This window comes from Equus quagga, chromosome 6 (assembly GCF_021613505.1).
Source record: "Equus quagga isolate Etosha38 chromosome 6, UCLA_HA_Equagga_1.0, whole genome shotgun sequence".
NCBI classification, from domain to species: Eukaryota; Metazoa; Chordata; class Mammalia; order Perissodactyla; family Equidae; genus Equus; species Equus quagga.
In genome coordinates, this window is record NC_060272.1 from 57,960,208 (window position 1) to 57,980,835 (window position 20,628).

At 37.9% G+C, this 20,628-nt stretch overlaps 2 protein-coding genes across 2 annotated transcripts in view; one reads left to right on the forward strand and one right to left on the reverse strand.

Moving 5' to 3' along the window:
• The window catches only part of LCP1 (lymphocyte cytosolic protein 1), a 78,407-nt gene extending 67,561 nt beyond the window's left edge, over window positions 1–10,846 (reverse strand). Inside the window, exon 1 of the mRNA XM_046664438.1 lies at window positions 10,739–10,846. The gene's annotated coding sequence lies outside the window, so the exon portion shown is untranslated. The remainder of the gene's footprint in view (window positions 1–10,738) is intronic.
• Window positions 8,960–20,628, forward strand: part of LRRC63 (leucine rich repeat containing 63) — a 66,312-nt gene continuing 54,643 nt past the window's right edge. Inside the window, exons 1-3 of the mRNA XM_046663860.1 lie at window positions 8,960–9,120; window positions 10,741–11,034; window positions 12,049–12,164. Of these exons, the coding sequence (XP_046519816.1) occupies window positions 8,960–9,120; window positions 10,741–11,034; window positions 12,049–12,164 (571 nt within the window). The remainder of the gene's footprint in view (window positions 9,121–10,740; window positions 11,035–12,048; window positions 12,165–20,628) is intronic.

A 20,628-nucleotide genomic window follows, 5' to 3' on the forward strand; every position in this document is an offset into this window, starting at 1 on the left:
TGCACCCAGGATCTGAACCGGTGAACCCCGGGCCACCAAAAAGTGGAACGTGCCAACTTAACCGCTGCACCACCGGGCCAGCCCCCTGATGTGTCCTTTTTAGTGCATCAAATCACAAGGTACATGATGTCTGCCAGAGTCCTTTACTACAAAGTTACTGTGTTTTCTTTTGTAAGTAATAATTAGGTGATCACGGATTTAAAACACAAGCATTCTGTTTGGTGTCTCTCCCATCCTATTCATCTCCACTGGAGCAGGTACTGAGTAAGTGGAGAGTTGACTCAATATTGTGGTTTTCAAGTGAGTAACTTTGCTAAGATATAACTTAAAACACTGCAGATATCCTCGAAGAGAAGGGTTATCTGCCTCCACAGCTTTTCAATGTAGACCAAGATAGCCAATTCTAGAAAAGGATGTTTGATAGATTGTATATGATCCCAAAGGAGAAAAACAGACCTAATGTTAAAGTTTTGTGGGAGTGATTGATTTATAACTATCTTTAGTGGAAATCCTTCTGGGGACTCCTGGGAAGTATTTCTTAAATTCATTTTTGATTTCTACACAATCGTACTTGACAATAGCTTTCTGAAATCTAACTTGTTCACAAGTAGAAAAGAGGTTCTAGATTTTCATTTATCTATCTAACAAATATTTATTGGACCAATATCTGGTCCAAAACCTAAACACCTGGTATGTGCTACAGGTGTAGGAGAAAATAGAAGATGCATCAAATATCTAATGAAAACATTCCAGGGACTCCATGGAAAGTCAAAGCTTTTCCCAAATGAAATTGAAAATATGATTAAATATTCTGAACTTATTATATAGTAGATGTGCCTAATTAAACATTTTTCTTATAATATGATCTTAAATTACCCTGTGGCTTCAGCTATATACTTTCAAAGAAATAGAGGTCTAAGGTGAGGTGGGAAATATACTGCAAAAGCTTAATTTTTCCACTTTACTTTCTTTGAACTACTGCAGCCTTGTGACACTAGTTGGCCTTCACTTTGCAAAAACTCATGATTTATTTGGAGCTGGTTCTTTCCTCATTAGCCCTTGAAAACTCAGGGAGTAACTTGGCCTCAATTCCAGAGTCATCTTTTAATGCAGAGCCTACAGGTTCCCAGCTCCAAACCATTCAGTGGCTCTCTACTGCTTGTCAAAATCCTGGCATTTAAGTTTCTCCCAAACTTATGTTTGCAGCCTTACCCATGCAACTTCTTCTCTAATCAAACGAGGATACCTGCTTCCATAAACTGAATGTTTGCGTCCTCTTAAAATTGATATGTTGAAACCTAATACCCAATATGATGGCATTAGGAGGTGGGCCTTTCGGAAGTGATTGGGTCAAGAGGGTGGAGCCCGCAGGAATGGGATTAGTGCCCTTATAAAAGAGACCCCACAGAGCTCCCTTGCCTCTTCTGCCATGTGAGGACACAGCAAGAAGATAGCCATATATGAAACAGGAAACAAGCCTTCACCAGACACTGTATCTGACGCTGCCTTGATCTTAAGACTTCTCAGCTTCCAGAACTATGAGAAATAAATGTTTATTAGGCACACAGTCTACGGTATTTTTGTTATAGCAGCCAGAATGGACTAGGATATCTGTTTAGAATTTCTTGAGATTTTCTTTACAGCCAAGTACAGATCAATCTTGGTAAATATTTCTTGTGTACTGAAGAAAATATATGTTCTTTATTGGATATAGGTATCTACATATTTCTATCAGATCAAGCTTTTTTTTTTTAAGATTTTATTTTTCCTTTTTCTCCCCAAAGCACCCCTGGTACACAGTTGTACATTTTTAGTTATGGGTCCTTCTAATTGAGTCATGTGGGATGCTGCCTCAGCATGGCTTAGTGAGCAGTACCATGTCTGTGCCCAAGATCCGCTGAACTGGCGAAACCCTGAGCCACCAAAGTGGAGGGCAGGAACTTAACCACTCGGCCACAGGGCGGGCCCCTGGATTAAGCTTGATTGGGTTATTCAAATCTTCCATATCCTTAGTAACTTTCTGCTTGCTCCATCTCTTAGTTTCTGAGAGAGGTGTGTTTTTAAAAATCCCCATTTTAGAAGTGGATTTATCAATAATATCTCATCGTAATTTTGTCAATTTGTGTTTCATGTATTCAGAGGTTATGCTGTTAGGCGCAGTCTCATGTTGGCACATCATTTTGATGAATCCTTTCTTTGTATCCTTAAAAACTTAGTCTATGAGAGCCCACTTTGTCCAATATTAACGTATTGCTTGCCAGCCTTATGGTCAACTTCCTTGACACTTTGCTGGCCAGGGTCTGGGTATTCTAGTTTCAGAGCAAGGGTCTCAGTTTTGAGGCTCTCCACTTTCTGTAGGGTGTTTTGACTCAGTTCTCTGCCTGCTGCGGACTAGAGAGCTCAACTCCAGTTACTATGTAGGGGGCACAGTCCCAGGGCCCAGCCCCTAAAAGCCCGTGTCCAAACTGGGTACTCCTGCGGACTACCATGGCTTCATCTTGAGCTTACGTGAGTGCCATCAAGTTCTTTCTGTTTCCAGCACCTGGGATTTCCCTTTCTGTACATCTCAGCTACATATGTTATCTGGCATTTCTGTGCATTTGGGGTGGGTAGGAGGCTGTCCACACGACACTGGTAGCCACTTAAACTGTAAGTCCCAGCATCGATTTCTAACCAACTAAACAAACTATACAGGTTCACATGTGAAATTACTTTATGACTGTTCATATGATATATATATTATTTTTAGAAGGGCACAAGTTCCATTTTAGTATAATTTAGCAACAAAGAAAGTCACTGTTATATGTAATTATACTAATGAGTATGGCGTATCTTTTATACTACTGCGTTCTCAATTATCATTGAGAAAAAAATAGCTGACATTTATTAAGCATTTTCAATATTCCAGGCACTGTGTTAAAGCACTTTGAGGACACATCCATTTAATTTTTACAACAACTCTATATAGGGTAGGCGCCATTATTGTCCCGGTTTTACAGATGTGGACATTAAGACTTAAAAGGTTGAGGAACTTTACCAGTCAGATAACTAGTAAAGGGTGGGGTCAGTTCTCAAACCATGTCTGTTTGGCTTTAGGGCCCAAATATTTAACCACGTTATAACTCACCTGAAATAGCCTAAGTAGACAAACTGGGTATATTAGGTACCCATAATATACAAAGATCCCTCAAAAGTCACTAGGGGAACGACAAACACTACAATGTAAAAATAGGCAAGAGACTAAAATAAGCCATTTATAATAGAATACCTTCAGTAATTAATAGAGGAAAAGATATTTAAGTTCATTAATAATCAAACACTAACTAAAATAAGATGCTATTTTCTACCTAACAGAGTACCAAAGATTAAAAAAACTGATTAATTCACAGGATCAGTTAGAATGAAGGGAAATAAACACTCTTCACACAGCTGGTGGGAGCTTAAATCAGGATTTCTCAAAGATAAATAACGAATATTTTATCAAACAGCTTTAAAATACTTATACCACATGGAAAAAAATTCTCATATATTTGAGAGGAAGAATAATGTTATAAAATAGCAATGGAACAGAATATTTTCAAATTAAAATACATACATATGTGTACATGTGTATATTTGTATATATAAAATTCTTTTAACTATATACATTATATCAAAATACTAACAATAGTTATCTCTATATGAAAGGATTACAGGAAATTTTTCTTCTTTTTGTTTATCTGTATAATTGATTTTTCTACAAGAAACGTACTAATTTCACGACCCCTTGTTCATTGTTTTTTAACAATACCTGGACAGACTGAAAAAGCAAGACTCTGAACCTGTAAAATCAAACGCTGGGATTGGAAAGACTAGGGTGGGTCTATAAATACGACTCCAGAGGATGTCTGAGATAAAATGTCCAGCGAAAAAGACTGTCACCAGATAATATAAGTAATGTAATCACTTTACACAAAAATTATTTATATGATTCTATTACATATTACATATAACAAATATTATATATAAAATTATATATAGTTTAAAAATTGTGTGTATATATATAAAATACACACACCAAAACCTTTGGGATTGGGGAGAAGATAGAGAAGACATTTACCTTCTACACTTCTGTATTATTTTTTTCCCCAACAAGCCTTAATTACTTTGTAATTAAAACAATTAACAATACAATGTTTGGAGGAGGAGTTGATCAAGATCCATGAAGCATACACATGGTTTCGTTCATTAAATCACAGAAATATCAAACTTGAGTGCTTCCATCCACCAAGCTTAATGAATATTATTTAATGGCAAATAAAATTACCCAGTCTAGTACTTGAAAATCAAATAGATTTACAGGCATTTTTACTCCAAGACTGGTATACGTAGAAAATATCAACATATGGGTAATTGACCAGTAATAGTTCATGAATGGAAATTAGTATTAACCATAAAGTATGGATACGGAAAGAGCCTTCAAAGTGAGGAAACTGAGGTTCACAGAGGTTAGCCAGCTGAGGCTACACAGCCCCCTCAGTCGCAGTTCTGTTTTAGAAACTTTTTAGATTAATAGCACAGATGACAATAATCCCAAGAATTCTCTTGCATTCTCCTTTGGAGATTTAGGATGGAGCTATCCCAGAGTCACTCAGTAATGATAACTCTATGTAAATTTCATGATCACGCATTCCAGAAATACACCCATTGTTTAAAAACAAACAGTACAAAACCACTGTCAAGGGCAGTTTTCTGTTCCAGGAGACAGGATCTTGACTTTATCTCTGATTGGGGCTCTGTGACCTCCCAGGTACCCACTCCCTGTGCTTCCCCAAACCCATCAAAAGTCTGTCTTTTCCACTTCAGAGAGGTACCATGAGGTGCCTGGAAGAAAGGCGCCTGTCAATCTTCCCAAGGATGTTTCTAAAGGGCAGAGGTCATTTGGGCGGGCCTAAAGGTCAAGCAGGAAATAAAGTCCTCGCTTCCATTTCAGCCAGAGCCCTTTCCCTCTGTGGTTCCTCTTTCCTCCGGCCAGAACATGTCAATAACCTCAGATGGAAAATTTTGACCTCTTAAAACGCACGCCTCCACTGCAGTAAGAAGTTTTTGAAGCATTTGATGCTCTAACACTCCTACCCCTTACAGAAAACACTTCTCTTTCTCAATGACTTTTACCACTTGAAAATAAGTATAAATACGTGAAATACATCTATTAAGAAACCCTCTGGGCCAAGTCTAGCCCTCAGGTGTGGGTCTAAAAATCACAGCTGCTCTAACTCATCACAGCTCATCTTACAGCTCACAGTATAAGATTAGCAGAACTGGCCCTTCCAGTTCCTAACCAAATAACTTCTTCTAAGCAAACGGTGGCAAGTCGGATTTGCTGTACTCAAAGTTCCACTTTCAGTCACTGTGGTCTTTCACTTTAGCGCCACACTGACCCTATCAAGGCCATCTCCCTTTTACCTTCACTGCGGACATCAAATGTCTCGCGATTATGTACTGAGAATAACCACAGAGTGAGTGTGCAGGATGAAATGTTTTTATTCTCCCAAGGAGGGTCACCTGGGTAAAGTGATACACCAAGTCGCAAATCTTCTGGAAACAATCCTTTTTAATGCTGTGAGTCTGGGTTGGGAAAGTAGGGGGTGGGGAAGAAGGGAATGTTCTGGTTTCCTTAGCTCCTGCTGAAAGAAGTGGTAACTAGAGGTATCTCCTAATGGGCCTGATTCTGGGTGGGTTGGGAAGTGATGGGGTGTGTGGGGTTCCTGGGTCAAGGACAAGGAAGGCACCCCACGGGCAACGGCATGCAAAGTTTCCATGACGGGGAGCAAGACATCATCCAAGAGAAGCAGGAGCACAAACTTAAGTCTCATCTTGTTTGGTGGTTTGCATGCAAATCTCTTGTAGTTACAGAACCTTGTCTTTAAAGAAAGTCTTAATTAAGCAGAGCCATATTAATATGTCACACAGAAAAAAGTGTAGCTGCTCTGCTTGGAATTGCAGTGGAGGAAAGAGCAGAACCCCATAATCTGTCTTCCCCATGGCTCCTGAATAGAGCTGGACACCATATCCTCTTCCATTGGAGGGTATTACTTCACCTGGAATAACTGGCAGAGGAAGTGAAGGAACTGTCTCCATACCACCAAGGCAGCTGACTACATGGGACAGGGTGAGGAGAGAAGCAATGTCCTGGAACTTATTAACCTCAACCCTGACAAAATCTCTGACATCAAAACCTAAGGGTAGGGGATTGAGATTGTTGTCAGTCTTGAAGGACTATCAAAAGCATGCTAAAGTCACTGTGTGATACTGAAACACAAGTTACGGTTCTACTTGTCCAGTTGTACAAGAAATGCAAGTTCTTCATCAACATGGAGAATATAACACACCATTACACATCCAGGCAATCCATGCTCCTCCCTGCCCTCAAGCCCCACTCACAATTTTAGCCTCACTACACTGGAGAATAAAACATATAGCAATCAGGACTGTCAGCATAAAAGAGAATGATAGGTTTTAAGAGCAGATCCATTGTATTTACTATTTAAGGTCATATATTGCTATTTGCCTTAGAATGAAGAGTAAATCATTATGGAGCATTCCTGCTCACCTACAGTTCTGAAGGCTACAGGTCTCTTTTGAGGACTGAACAGAGGGCATGCAGCTCATACACCTTCTGGGCATGGCAAATGTTCCTAAACTTACAGCTGGCCCCAAGGGCTCAGCAGGTTAATCTCCCAAAGTCTAGTGTACTCATTTAGAAAAGAATTAAGAAAGATGATGTGCTTTTGGAGCACCTTTCCCTCTAGCCATTCAAAGCAGAGTCACATGGCAGCCCTTTTGCCTTTTCCACCTTTGTTAGGCTCACCAGGTGGCCTGGAGGATGCTGAGAACAAGGCAGCTTTCATCCTTGGGTCATTGGTTAAAATTCCATCAGGGATTCTCCAGCTCAACCAATGCTGACAGCAGCTCGCAGACTCAACTCATGTGAGGGACAAGTCAAGGCCTCCTTACTTACATCCCTATACTTGGACTCTTCCGGGCACGAGCTGTCCCACAGTTCCTCTGCAGTCCAGAGGGCTATAAGGACCACTGACAGAATGTAGGGACCTGCCCAGAACTCAGCATTTGTTTCACAATCTGAGAGCTGCAGACTAGGTTCTCCAACACACTGGAGACGTTAGCAAACTAAGTGTGATAGTTTATGGATAAATGCCCCAAATGCACCCTCCAGCCCTCCAAATACTTTGGTCAACATCAGCTATCATCACATAAAACAAGGACAAAGCAGATAGGAAGTTTGTTTTCTAACAACTAGCACCTAATGAGGACTCATCTGTACCAGGCACAAAACTAAGTCCTTGACACAGATTCTCTCTTTAAATCCCCACAACAACCTGAGTTACGTACCATTTTACCCCAATTTTACAGGTGGGAAAACCACAGGGGCTTAGAGAGGTCAAAGGGCACAGAGCTAACAAGTGGCAGCCAGGGATCTGAACCCAGCCAAGCAGAGCTATGCTATGCTGCCTTTGCAATCTGACGCAGATATTAGAATTTTCAATTAACGTGATAATTGTGGAGTAGCACAAAACATAAAGCCAACACTTGGAATATTGTCTTGCATCTGGTAAGCAACCAACGTTGACATTTCATCATTCACAGCACGAATGGCAATATTGTTTAGTCAACCTAACATAAAGGAAACAACTATTATTTACTTTTTTTTGGTGAGGACACAATCACACAACATATACAGATATCTAATATCACCTGGGTGCAGACAAACAGTCCAAAACCATCACTGAAGCTAAGGAAATGCAAAATTGTTTCTGATTATTTGGGGCTGTGCAAATAAATAATACTATACTACCCAAGCAATGTAATAAAAAAAGTTAAAATTTTTAAAACCTCAAGTAGCTACAATTATAGCTAAGTAAAGCCTTCGAAAATGATTTAAAATTTAATTTCAATCTCTAAGATTACAAAGCCTCAAACAAATCATTATAACTTGTTTTAATAAGGTTTAAAGTTTAGCACCTAGCCAAGTACCTTATGTCTGGTAGGTTTCCAATAAATAATTCTGGAATGAATGACTGAATTCATGAGTACGCTTTTAAAAACAGATAGGCATTGTCCTTTCAATATGTTTGGGAATTTTCTTTTAATTTTATGATGCAGGTTGTATGACATTTCCTTATTAGCAATGATCTTTTTGAAAAGAATCCCAGGACCAATCTCTAGTTCAAACAAAGGAAAGGAAATAAGTATCACTCTGAAAGACAAAAATAACTAAATAACTGGCCCCAAATAATTAAGAACAGAAATGAAGTTTTTGTCTTTGTAGTGAGACATGAGAGGTAAAAAGAAAAGCAGCTTCTTCAAACTACCTTTACTAACATTTAAGAACAGAGACCTATGCAGCAGCATGAAAGCACAGGAAATAAATGTGTACATTTAAGCCACTGTGACTGCTGAGGAGTAAAGACATTTCCCAGGATATATAATTCAACAGTCAGGTAAATTCCAACCAGGAAAATAGCTCTTTTCAAAAGCATTTTAGTGCACAGGGTTACCCAGGGGACCCAATGGTTTACCCAACATGCACGCAACAACAACTATTCGTTTTTTCAAAAGAACTTCTAAAAACTAATATGAGCATAAAAATACAAATTACTCCAGTTATTTCCATAAGGTAAAATGTTAGATGAAATCTACATTGACCAAACTGTTTAGTAAACCTCTGTCCTATTTAAAAGGAAAACAAACAAACAAGAGGAGGGAGGTAAATGGAAAATAGTGAAGATTTCAAGCAATAATTCTGACCCCTTTCCAGCAGAGCTGTGTCCTTTCACCAACAGTAAATCTGAGATTCCCCAAAAATTCCCCACTCATTAGGAAAATCAATAGCATTACCTGTGGAGCATAAGGCTTTTATCTCATTTTAGCAACACAAAAATAAAAACAAAAACACAGGATGTATTTAGCCTTGGCGCTCGCCATTACCCTGGCCTCCTTAACACAGTCTGCTAACAGAGCCAAAGTGGTGTGGTTCAGTTTGACAAGCTTTATCACATGGTTCTGCCAAACTGCAAAGCTAAGGGGACAGACAGATAGGCCGACTGTCCCGTACTTCAGGTAAAGTGGACCCTTAAAAATCAAAGAGAGAACTCTATTACTTAAAGAGACTTGATTATTTTTACAAAAGGAAATTGAGGTAGTAATATTTTCAAAAATTAATAAAATAAATAAGAATAACAAAATAATCCAAACTGCACGAGATTTGTGCTTTCTAAATCTAGCCTGCATTTGTACATCATTACCATAGATGAAGCATGTAAGATGTTAGAATAAACTGATATATACATATAAAACACACCAAGCCATGGATTTAATTTTCATAATAACTGTCTCATCTGCCTAAATGTTTGGTGCTAAGTAATGTAAGTAGTAAGCAGTAGAAGACAAAATATTCACACCTAAGGAGGTGACCTACTAAACTGCCCTAGGTTCTGCTTGGTACTTGCTAGAAGAAATCTACAGGCAATGAAGCCTGATGCCTAATTCCATGTGTGACAAAGCATTTTTTAAAAAACTACTGATAAGTGCACTGCCTTGATTTTGGCTATGCAATACTAAGCATAAATTTTAAAGGCCATGCATTGGTCAGTAAAACTGAATCCCAGTACTCATGGTTCAAACAACTTTTAAGAGCATAGGAACCTGGCAATTTATATATCGGAACAGACACATTTTTTTAATGCTTAAAACTAAAAACATTTTTCACACTTAGAAAATATGCACAACAAATATTACTTGAGACAAAACCTAGCAATCAGATCTGCCTGTTGTTAGCAACTTTGTCTTTCTGAGAAACTAATCAATCTGTGAATTAGACACAGGCAAAAGTGGAATAAATTCATGGTCTGGGATGACAGTTTAATTGGGACACAGTAATCTCACAAGGAAAAGAAACCATATGCTAATACTCTAAAGGAAAACGAAGTGCATAATATTTCCCACAGTCTGATGGAATACTTTTTTACTTTTCCATTTTTTTCATTGACCGATTTAAAATATATGCTTGCTCCTAAGGAGAAAAAGGAAGACAGGGAGTAAATTTTGAAAGATCCCCAAAACTAGAAAGATTTATACAAAAGTCTCTCATCTTCCAACACTAACGTTCCCACATTTGCAATTAAAAAAAACAAAAAAAGGGAAATACTGGAAGGAAGCTCCATCTATTTTACTTTCTGAGTTGAGACTTACACATCTACCTAATGAGTTCTCGAGCGCGCTCTCTCAAATCTCCAAAGAAACATGCACATACATGCAAACACACACGATATTGATCACTGTACGTACAGATTCATCAACACCATGACAGAGGAGACAAGTCACAATACGACAACCAGAACAAATGACTATGACAGTAAGAAATGGGTTTCTTTTAAAGCCTTGTTGGACCCCTAATGCCCCTATTCCGCACAATTCCTCCTCATCTAGGAACTTTAAAGGATCAGAAGGACAAAACAGGTTGCATTAAAGGAAGAGAAAGAAATCAGAACGCTCGCTTTTCGGGGGCACCGCCAAATTAGAAACGGGACCCGGCTGCGCCCAAGTGCAGCTTTAAAGAACGCCAGCCCAGATCCCAGATACTTGAGTTAAGCCTGGAGTAATCGGGAAAAGTAAATAAATAATAGTGGTCATTAAGAATAAAAACAGTAATAACGATTGTCACCACGGGGTTCCGTACAGCAGCTGCACAAGACCGGACTTCTCCACCAGTCCCCACCGCCCGCAGCCTCCCGGCCAGACCCGCACGCAGCCTGGGAAAGGTGAGCGGCTACTGAGCGCGCCGCGCCGTGGGGCGGGGCTGGCTCCGCGGGGCTCCGCCCATGCGCGCACCGACCGGCCCCGCCCCCCAATTCGGCGCCTGCGCGTCCCGCGGGCGGGGCGGGTTTGTTGGCTTCTGGTTGCTAGGGCCCATCTCCTTGGCCTCTGGCTGCAACTTGCCGGGAGGTTGGGGATCGGGGTCGGGGTGGGGATGGGGTGAGGGGGGGAGTGGCCTGGGTGTTTTCCTTTTTTCGAAACACGTCTATCAGGAAGACCTGCGACATCTCTTGACCTCTACCTTGCTGCTTAAATTGCGAGGAAAAGGAGATAAAAGAGGAAAACTAGTTGTTTTGAAAAGCAGCTGATTGCCCTAAAGGCTAGCTTAGGAGTCCAACGTTCCCAAGCATCTCTTCCGATAATACGGAGGGAAAACTACATCAAGTACTACCAGGGAGCACACCTTGAGCGCTTGTGTGCAGTTATCTTTTGAGGATAAAACGATCCATTCGTGCAGCTCCAAAGCGTTCTCTTCTAGAATGCCAACAGAATAGTGATGTGCCGAGCACTGACGTTGCCCTGAGAAGTAAGCGCACGTATTTTGGGTCTATCTTCTCGCATCATTTCTAAACAGTACTAATTGAGACAGCTATCCTGGAAAATCTCATTGTATTGAAGACCATCTTATTTTTGGATTAAATGGTTATGGCTCGATTATAGTGGTTGAAAATTAAAATAAGTCATTATTACAGAAAGAATACAACTTATTTGTCAATAGTTATCTATTGTGAGTCTTCAGAGGCTATCACGGAGGGACTTCCGTATCTTTTTGATCAAAAATTCCTTCCAAATTTATAAAGTGATACCATTTTGGAGATAGAAAAATGAATGCCGTTTCTACTGTTCCGGAATATAAGTATTTACTAATTAAAATAGCACCGGCAGATTGAAATTTTTGCTAACATGGGAAATTTTACAACGATCCTGATTGGTAGTAGGATACGTATTTTAAAATTCCTTGTTAATTATAAACCTAAATTTTATCTAGATTCTTTCTAGAAGTTTTAAGGAATTATTTTCTTACCCTCTTGTTCTTTTATAGGAATTCAACTTGGACTCAGTATAGTATTGGCACAGGATGATTTTCATTAAGATGTAATCTAGATTCTAATGATTTTTCAGCAACAATTCAAAACATATTCAAAAACTTTTCAATTCTCACTTAACCAATAGCTGTGAAAAACAGTGCTTATTGTTAGTTGAAATGCAAAAACACCCACAACTTCTTCGAAGACCTTTACCTCCAGCACTCCCTAGGCTGTCTTTATGTAAGAAGAAAGTCCGTGCAGGTATGTGTGTTAATCAGATACGTTATTAACTTTATTTTTCACAGAAATTTCTCAGCCTGCATAGCTCAGAATCACAATAGTTAAAGACACTCACTAGTAGTAATTTACAAATGTTTGTTGTAAGATAATAACATCCAATTCAATGCTGCAAGTACAATCTATTCTTATTATTTGTGGATTCCATAGGTTTGAATTTACCTAACTGCTAAAATTTATTTGTAACTCCCCAATTATTACATTGTGCTGTGCTTTGTCTTTTTAACGCCACAATATCTCATGAAGAACTTTTCAGAGCAGTATATAGAGCTCTGTGTCACTCCTTTCATGCTGGATGGATGAGCAGGAGAGGGGTGTACATGGTAATCTCTGTCATTCATGGACATGCGCAGGGCAGTGAAAACACACGTGTTCCCAGTTGAAGTTGAACTCTCTGCCTTCTTGTTTCAGCTCTCATACTGTAAACAACTGTCCTTTTCCCGATCTATTTAATGCCATGTTTTTCAAATTTTCATGTTTTTTATTGGTGATTTTACTACACTAGTTCTAGATGGGAGGAAGCACTGGGGCAAGAATGGGGCTTGAAACATATTTAATTATGGAGGAGACCTGTGTAGTTTTTGAAGGCAGAGGAGAGTCTATTGGAAAAGTAGTAACTTAATATAATAGGAAAAATAAAAAGAAATCATGGGAAATGAGTCAAAAAATAGGGAAGTGTGGAATTGAGAAGACAGGTATCTTCACTGGGAAGATTTCCCTAAGCCCCTTTTCCCTCTGCTCCCAGTCAGAGTGCCTTCCTCTATGCTCCCACGGTATCCCATACTTACACCTACGCAACACTTCCCCTTCTCTAGGATAACTGTTTGCCCAGATAAATTGTGAGATCTTTGATGGTAGTAAGGTTTGTGTGGTGCAATTGTATCCTCAGCATTATGTGTACAGTTGGCACATTAGGTAGGTGTTAAATATTGGATTAATTAATGAGAACAATGTGTGGGTTGTATTAATCAAGAAAGGTGGATTGCATAAGATTTAGGGTAGACTTCAAAAGAAGAAAATGATTTAAACTTGTTAGTAAGAGAAGGTATTCCACAGTGTGATCAACATAAGAAGTGAAGTTATAAATGAGCAGTATGGTCTTTGTGATTGTCAGTAATATTTAGAATACCTAAGGGTTCTCATGGGAAAGTGACGAGTCATCACACAGCAAGGTTAGATGAAGTGGGTCCAGTTCACATAGATTTCTATATACCAAACTAAGAAATCAGAATTATGTCTGATAAGATTCAGATACTTTGATGAAAACACTGTAAGGCTATGTCAGAAAATCAAGGGGAAAGTTAAGTTAATGTAGACTAGGAAGACAGCAGTGAAAATCAGAAAGGAAGATCTGGGATTTTTTTGATTACATAACTGTGAGAGAAAAAGGCCTGTGTGAAAGCACTTTGTAAACTATAAAACCAACGTATAATTGTAAGCTGTTATAATACTTATAATACTTCTCACTTGGCTTGGTATTATTTACTGACTTGCAGCAACCTGGAACAATGCAAAACGTCCTAGAATGGGAGTCCAGGGGTTTGAATTTTGGTCTTAGCTCCAATACTGATGTGATGTAGCAAGTCATTTAGTCAAAGGGTCTTATCTTTCTATTCTGAAATAGCAGAACTTAATTAGATTACTGATTTTCAATCCTTTTCTCCACTCTAAGCCAACAGGTTGGGACTTCAATCCATCAGAGCAATAGCTCACTTCTCCAGTGACTCTCACGGTGGAAAAGGAAAGTGAGCATGCCCTCTTAAGGTGGGGGGCAGGGTGGAATGGGAAGAGGTGGGGAATTAGAAGCTTTAGAGTTGCCATATGTAATTTGAATAAAGCCTGGAGGTGATTGATTGGATGTGTTAAATGTGAAGAATGAAGAATGGGAGGTGTGGTAGACCCCCCCCCCCAAAACCTGGAACCTGTGAATGTTATCTTATATGGAAAAAAAAAAAAGTATATATATATATATGTATATGTATATGGGATTGAAGATATGATCAAGCTAAGGATCTTGAGATGGAAAGATTATTTTGAATTATCTAGGTGGGCCCTAAATGCAATCACATGTATCCTTTTAAGAGAGAAACAGAGGGAGATTACACATGCACATAGGAGAAGGTGATATGAAGATGGAGCAAAGAGATTTGAAGATGCTGGCTTTGAAGGTGATGTGGCCACAAGCTATGGAGTGCTGGCAGCCAGCAGAAGCTGAAAGAGGCAGGGAATACGTACTCCATGAGAGACTCTAGAGAGAGCATGGCTTTGCTCACACCTTGATTTCAGCTCAGTGATAGAAATCTTGGGCTTCTGGCCTCCAGAAGTGTAAGAGAATAAGTTTCTGTTGTTTTAAACCACCAAGCTTGTGGTAATTTGTTACAGCAGCCAGAGGAAACTAACATAAGAGGAGTGAAGGATTCCAGTTTGTGTGTGTGTGTGTGTGTGTGTGTGTTATAGATAGCAGATGTCCCTCTGGAGATAAAGGAAAACAGAACTTACTGACGAGTTTGGTTGGGACATCATATGTTTGAAGTGCTTAGGTCTTCCAGATCCAGATTTTAGAATGTTCTTGTATACGGAAAATGAGTTAGAGTGAGAAGAGGGGTGATGATAGAACCCTTAAGAACACTACATGGTAAACTGAGAAAGAAAAAGATTTGCTTAGAAAGGAAAGATAAATTACCATAGGGATAGGAATGGAGAAATAATAGACTGTTATCATGGGAGCCAAGGGGAGAGTGAACTTCATGGAGTAGAGATTAAAATGTCAAATGCTAAAAAGAGGTCAAATAAAGATATGTAACAATGTCTATCCATTGAGTTTAACAGCAAGATATCAATAATAACTTTGTGAGAACAGTTTTGATAGCAGAGGTGGTAAATTGCAGATCATACTGGTTTGAAAAATGAACGTAGGGATATTTTCAGTTTCAGTTTGTTAGAGATTAGAAGTCATTACGCCCATCCTCATAACAAGAAAGAAGTGAACAAACTGGTAATGACTTTTCTTAGATCCATCAGAGAATTCTGATCACTGAGCAAACCACCATCCTGAAATCTGGAGAGACTAACAAACAGAGAATCACAGCTGAGGTCAGCTTACTGGGATCTTAAGATGCTTTAGCCAATAATTGGTAGGAATACTTAAATGCTAATTTTGACAAATTGCTAGAGGTTGAGTGAGGACTGGCTTGAGAGTTAAAAACTCCTGAGAGCTCAGTATTAGGGGACCCTCTACAGTGTCATGGGTTTTACCTCCAGAAGCCCCACCAGGTTCTTGTGAGGATCAGAGAAAAATTTGCTCAAGTTTCCTTCAGAAGGAGGGAGAAAGTAACCATTTTTAAATGCTCCCAGAGCATTCTACCTAACAAAGTTCTGCCCTTTAAGGGAAACTAGATTAATAGAGCCTATGTGACCTGGGGGAAGAGCAAATTAGACAACTGTAGCCCCCTGCAGCCTTTCTGTCTCATGTAAGGGGAGGAAAAGGCTAAGAAACACTTCTGAAAGCTACAGTCCAGGGATTCAGGCACACTAAAAAACTGAGATTTAATCATAGGATTATAGAATCGTTCTTTTCCCCAACACCTTACCACCTCATCAACAAGGCTCTGATGTAATAACAATGGATTACAACTGAGAGAGCTGTGAGATGCAGATTTTATTTAAGAAGGAGTTTGTAGGGAAGCCCAAATACAACAAAGGAGAAGAAAAAAAAAAAAAGAGAGGGGAACTAGAGGAAACTTAAGCCTCTGACACCCAAAGCAACAACTACCTCAGTTGCTATTACCCAATACATCATGCCCAGCTTTCAACAAAAAATTACAAATTATGCTTAAAGACTAAAAAAAAATAGTGTGAAGAGAAAAAGTAAACATCAGAACCATACTCAGATATGACACAGATATTGGAATTATCAGACAGGGAATTGAAAGTAACTGTGATTGATATTTTAAGAGCCTTAATGGAACTAGTAGACAATATGCAAGAACAGATGAGTAATGTGAGCAGAGAGATAGAAACTCTAGCGAAAAACCAAAAGAAAATGCTAAAAATAAAAAAAAATTGTACTAGAAATGAAAAATGCCTTTGATAGTCTTATCAGTCCTGGACATGACTGAGGAAAGAATCTGAGAACTTGAAGATAGGCCAATTGAAAATTCTCAAACTGAAATGCCAAAAAAAAAAAAAAGAATAAAACAAATAAAAACAGAATACCCAAGACCTATGGGAAAATTCCAAAAGGTATAACATGTCTAATGGAAATATGAGAGGAGGTGAAAGAGTGAAGAGAGCAAAAGAGATAGTCGAAGGAATAATGGCTGAGAATTTTCCAAAATTGATGACAGACCAAACCACAGATCCAGGAAGCTCAGGGAACACCTACCAGGATAAAAACAAAACAAAACAAAACAAAACAAAACAAAGGCATATTACATTCAAACCGCAGAAAACTAAAGGCAAAAGGAAAATCTAGAAGGAAGCCAGGGGAAGAGGGAGAAATACGTACCTATGGAGGAAAAAGATAAGAACTACATTGGATTTCTTGTCAGAAACCATGTAAGCAAGAAAAGAGTAGAGTGAAATATTTAAAGGGTCTAAAGAAAAAACTTCCACCAAACTAGAATCTGTGTCCAGTGAAATCATCGTTCAAAAGTGAAGAAATATAGACTTTTTCAGACAAACAAAAACCGTGGGAATTTGTTGCCAGTAGACCTGCCTTGCAAGAAATCTTTAAAAGAAGTTCTTTTATGCTAAAAGAAGAAAACTTCTATAGATCAGAAATTCAGATCTACCTAAAAAAAGGAAAAATGTCAGAGAAGGAATAAGTGAAGGAAGATAAGAAATTTTGTTTTTCTTATTCTTACTTCATCTAATAGATAACAGTTTGTTATAAGCAATAATAGCAACAATGTATTGGGTGATTATAGCATAGGGATAAATGAAATGAATGACAGCAATGTTACAAGGAATGGGAGGGAAGAATTGGGAATACTCTGTTAAAAGTTACCTGCAATACCCGTTAGACAGTGAGTGTAGTGTTGTCAGAAAGTAGACTTAGATTAGTTGTAAGTTGTATATTGCAAACTCTAGGGCAACCACCTAAAAATTTTAAAAAGAAGTGTAATATAGATATACACCTGAAATTTATATAATGATATAATCAAATATTACCTCAATTTAAAAAATAAATAAATGATCAAAAAAGTTAAAAAAAAAGAAGTATAATTGATATGTTAAGAGAGGAGAGAAACTTAACCATAAAATGCTCAGTTAAAACCAGAAAAGGCAGAAAAAGAAGGGAAGATTTTAAAAAAAGGAGAAGAAAAACAAGTGCAGTGAATAGAAAACTTTACAAATGTGGCAGATATTAAGCCAAAAATCTCAATAATTCATTAAAATGTAAATGGTCTATCTACACCAAATAAAAGACAGAACTGTCAGAGCAGATAAAAAACAAGAAACAACTATATGTTGTCTATAAGAAACTTATATTAAATATAAAAACACAGATAGATTAAAAGTAAAGAGAGAAAGGTATGCCATATTAACACAAATCAAAAGAAAGCTGGAGTAGCTATATTAATTTCAGACACAGCAGACTTCAGAACAAAAAAATTATTACAGATAAACAGGGGCAATACTTAATGATAAAGGAGTCAATTCTCCAAGAAGTTATAGCAATCCTTAACTTATTTGCACCTAAAAGAGAGAGTCAAAATATTTGAGGCAAAAGTTGCAAGAATTGTAAGGAGAAATAGAGAAATCCATTATTATAATTGGAGACTTCCACACCCCTTTCTCAGTAATTGACAGATCCAGCAGGCAGAAAATCAATAAGGATATAGTTGAACTGAATAGCACCATCAATCAAGAGGATCCAATTGACATTTATAGAATACTTAATCCAACAACAGCAGAAAACACATTTTTCTCAAACTCACATGGGACATTCACCTAGATAGACCATATTCTGGGCCACAAAACACTATTTTAAAAGAACAGAAATCATACAACATTTGCTCTCAGAACACAATGGAATTAAATTAAAAATCAATAGCAGAAAGTTATCTAGAAATCCCCAAATATTTGGAGATTGAAGAACACATTTAAATAGCACATGGGTCAAAGGAGTCATGAGAGATATTTTAAAAATGTTTTGACTAAATGAAAACAAAAATACAACATCAAAATTTGTGTCATGCAGCAGAAGCAGGGCTTAGAGGATATGTAGAGCACTGAATACATGTATTAGAAAAAGAAGATTGATCTAAAATAAATAATCTAAATGTTTACCTTAGGAAACAAGAAAAAGAACAATATAAACTTAGAGCAAGAAGAAGAAAAGAAATAATAGGGGCTGGCCCGATGGCATAGTGGTTAAGTTTACACATTACACTTCAGTGGTCTGAGGTTCACAGGTTCAGATCCTGGGTGCAGACCTACACACTGCTCATCAAGACATGCTGTGGTGGCATCCCACATACAAAATAGAGGAAGACTGGCACAAATGTTGGCTCAGGGGTGATCTTCCTCAAGCCAAAAGAGGAAGATTGGCAACAGATGTTAGCTGAAGGGCAGTCTTCCCCACAAAAAAAAAAAAAAGGAAAAGAACTAATCAAAATTAAAGTAGAAATCAATGGAAAAAAAGGTAATTAACAAAACCAAAAGCTAGTTTTATGAAAAGATTAATAAAATTGATAAAATTCTAACCAGGCTGAACAAGAAAAAAGAGAGAAGAAGCAAATTACTAATACCAGAAATGAAAGTGGGTTCATCACTTCTGATTCCCTGGACATTACAAAGAAAATAAAGGAATACTATGAACAACCCTAGGCCTACTGAATTGCTAACTTAGATGAAATGGACAAAAGCTTTGAGTGGCATAAACTACCTAAACTCATGCAAGAAGAAATAGATAATCTATTGTAAATAATCTTTATCCTTATAAATAAGCTGTTGTTGTATAGGCCTGAATATTCCAATATCTTTTAAAGATATTGAATCAGTAATTAATAACTTCCAAAACAGAAAGCACCAGGCCCAGATAGGGTCACTGGTGAATTCTACCAAACATTGAAAGAGGAAATTATATCAATTCTCTATAGTCTCTTCCAGAAGATAGAAGCAGAGGAAACACTTCCTAAACCATTCTATGAGGGTAGCATACCTTATTACCAAAACCAAACAAAGACATTACAAGAAAAGAAAACTACACAAGGCCAGCTCCATGGCTGAGTGATTAAGTTCTCATGCTCCTCTTTGGCAGCCTGGGGTTTGCCAGCTCTGATCCTGGGTGCAGACCTACACACCACACATCAAGCTATGCTGTGGCAGCATCCCACATAGAAGAACAAGAATGACTTATAGGTGGGATATACAACTATGTGCTGGGGCTTTGGGCAGGGGAAAAAAAAAAGAGAAAGGCTGGCATCAGATGTTAGCTCAGGGCTGATCTTCCTCACCAAAAAAAGCGTACCTGAAAAAAAAAAAAGAAAACTGCAGACAATATCTCTCACGAACATAGATGCAAAAATCCTCAAAAAAATATTAGCAAATTGAATCCAACAATGTATAAAAATAATTATACATCATAACTAAGTGGGATTTATTCTAGATATACAAGACTGGTTCAACATTCAATAATCAGTTAATGTAACCCATTACATCAACAGGCTAAAGAAAAAAAATCACACGATCATATCAATAGATGTAGAAAAAGCATTTGTCAAAATCCAACATGCATTCATGAAGAAACTCTCAGCAAACTAGGAATAGAGGAGAACTTTCTCACCTTGATAAAGAATGTTTACCCAGAATCCTATAGCTAACATTATCCTTAAAGGTGAGAAACTAGATGCTTCCCCCCTAAAATCAGGAACAAAGGAAGGATGTCCTCTTTCACTGCTGCTATTCAACAATTTTACTAGAAAGTCCTAGCTATTGCAATAAGACAAGAAAATGAAATAAAAGATGTTCAGGTTGGGAAGAAAGAAACAAAACTTTCTTCTTTGTTCTATATAGAAAATCCCAAAGAATCAACAAAAGAACTCTTGGAAATACTAAGCAATTATAGCAATATTACAGGATACAACATGAATATACAGAAATCAATTGCTTTCCTATATGCCAACGATGAACAATTAGAATTTGAAATTCAAAACACTACAACTTACGTTAGTATCAAAACTCACTACAATTTATTTAGGCATAAATCTACCAATATATGTCCAGGATTTAGATGAGGAAAACTACAAAACCATGATAAAAGAAATCAAAGATCTAAATAAGTGGGAAGATATTCCATGTTCATGAATAGAAAGACTCAATGTTGTTAAGATATCAATTCTTCTAAACTTGATCTATATATTCAACACAATCTTAGTCAAAATACCAGCAAGTTGCTTTGTGTATATTGACAAAATTTATT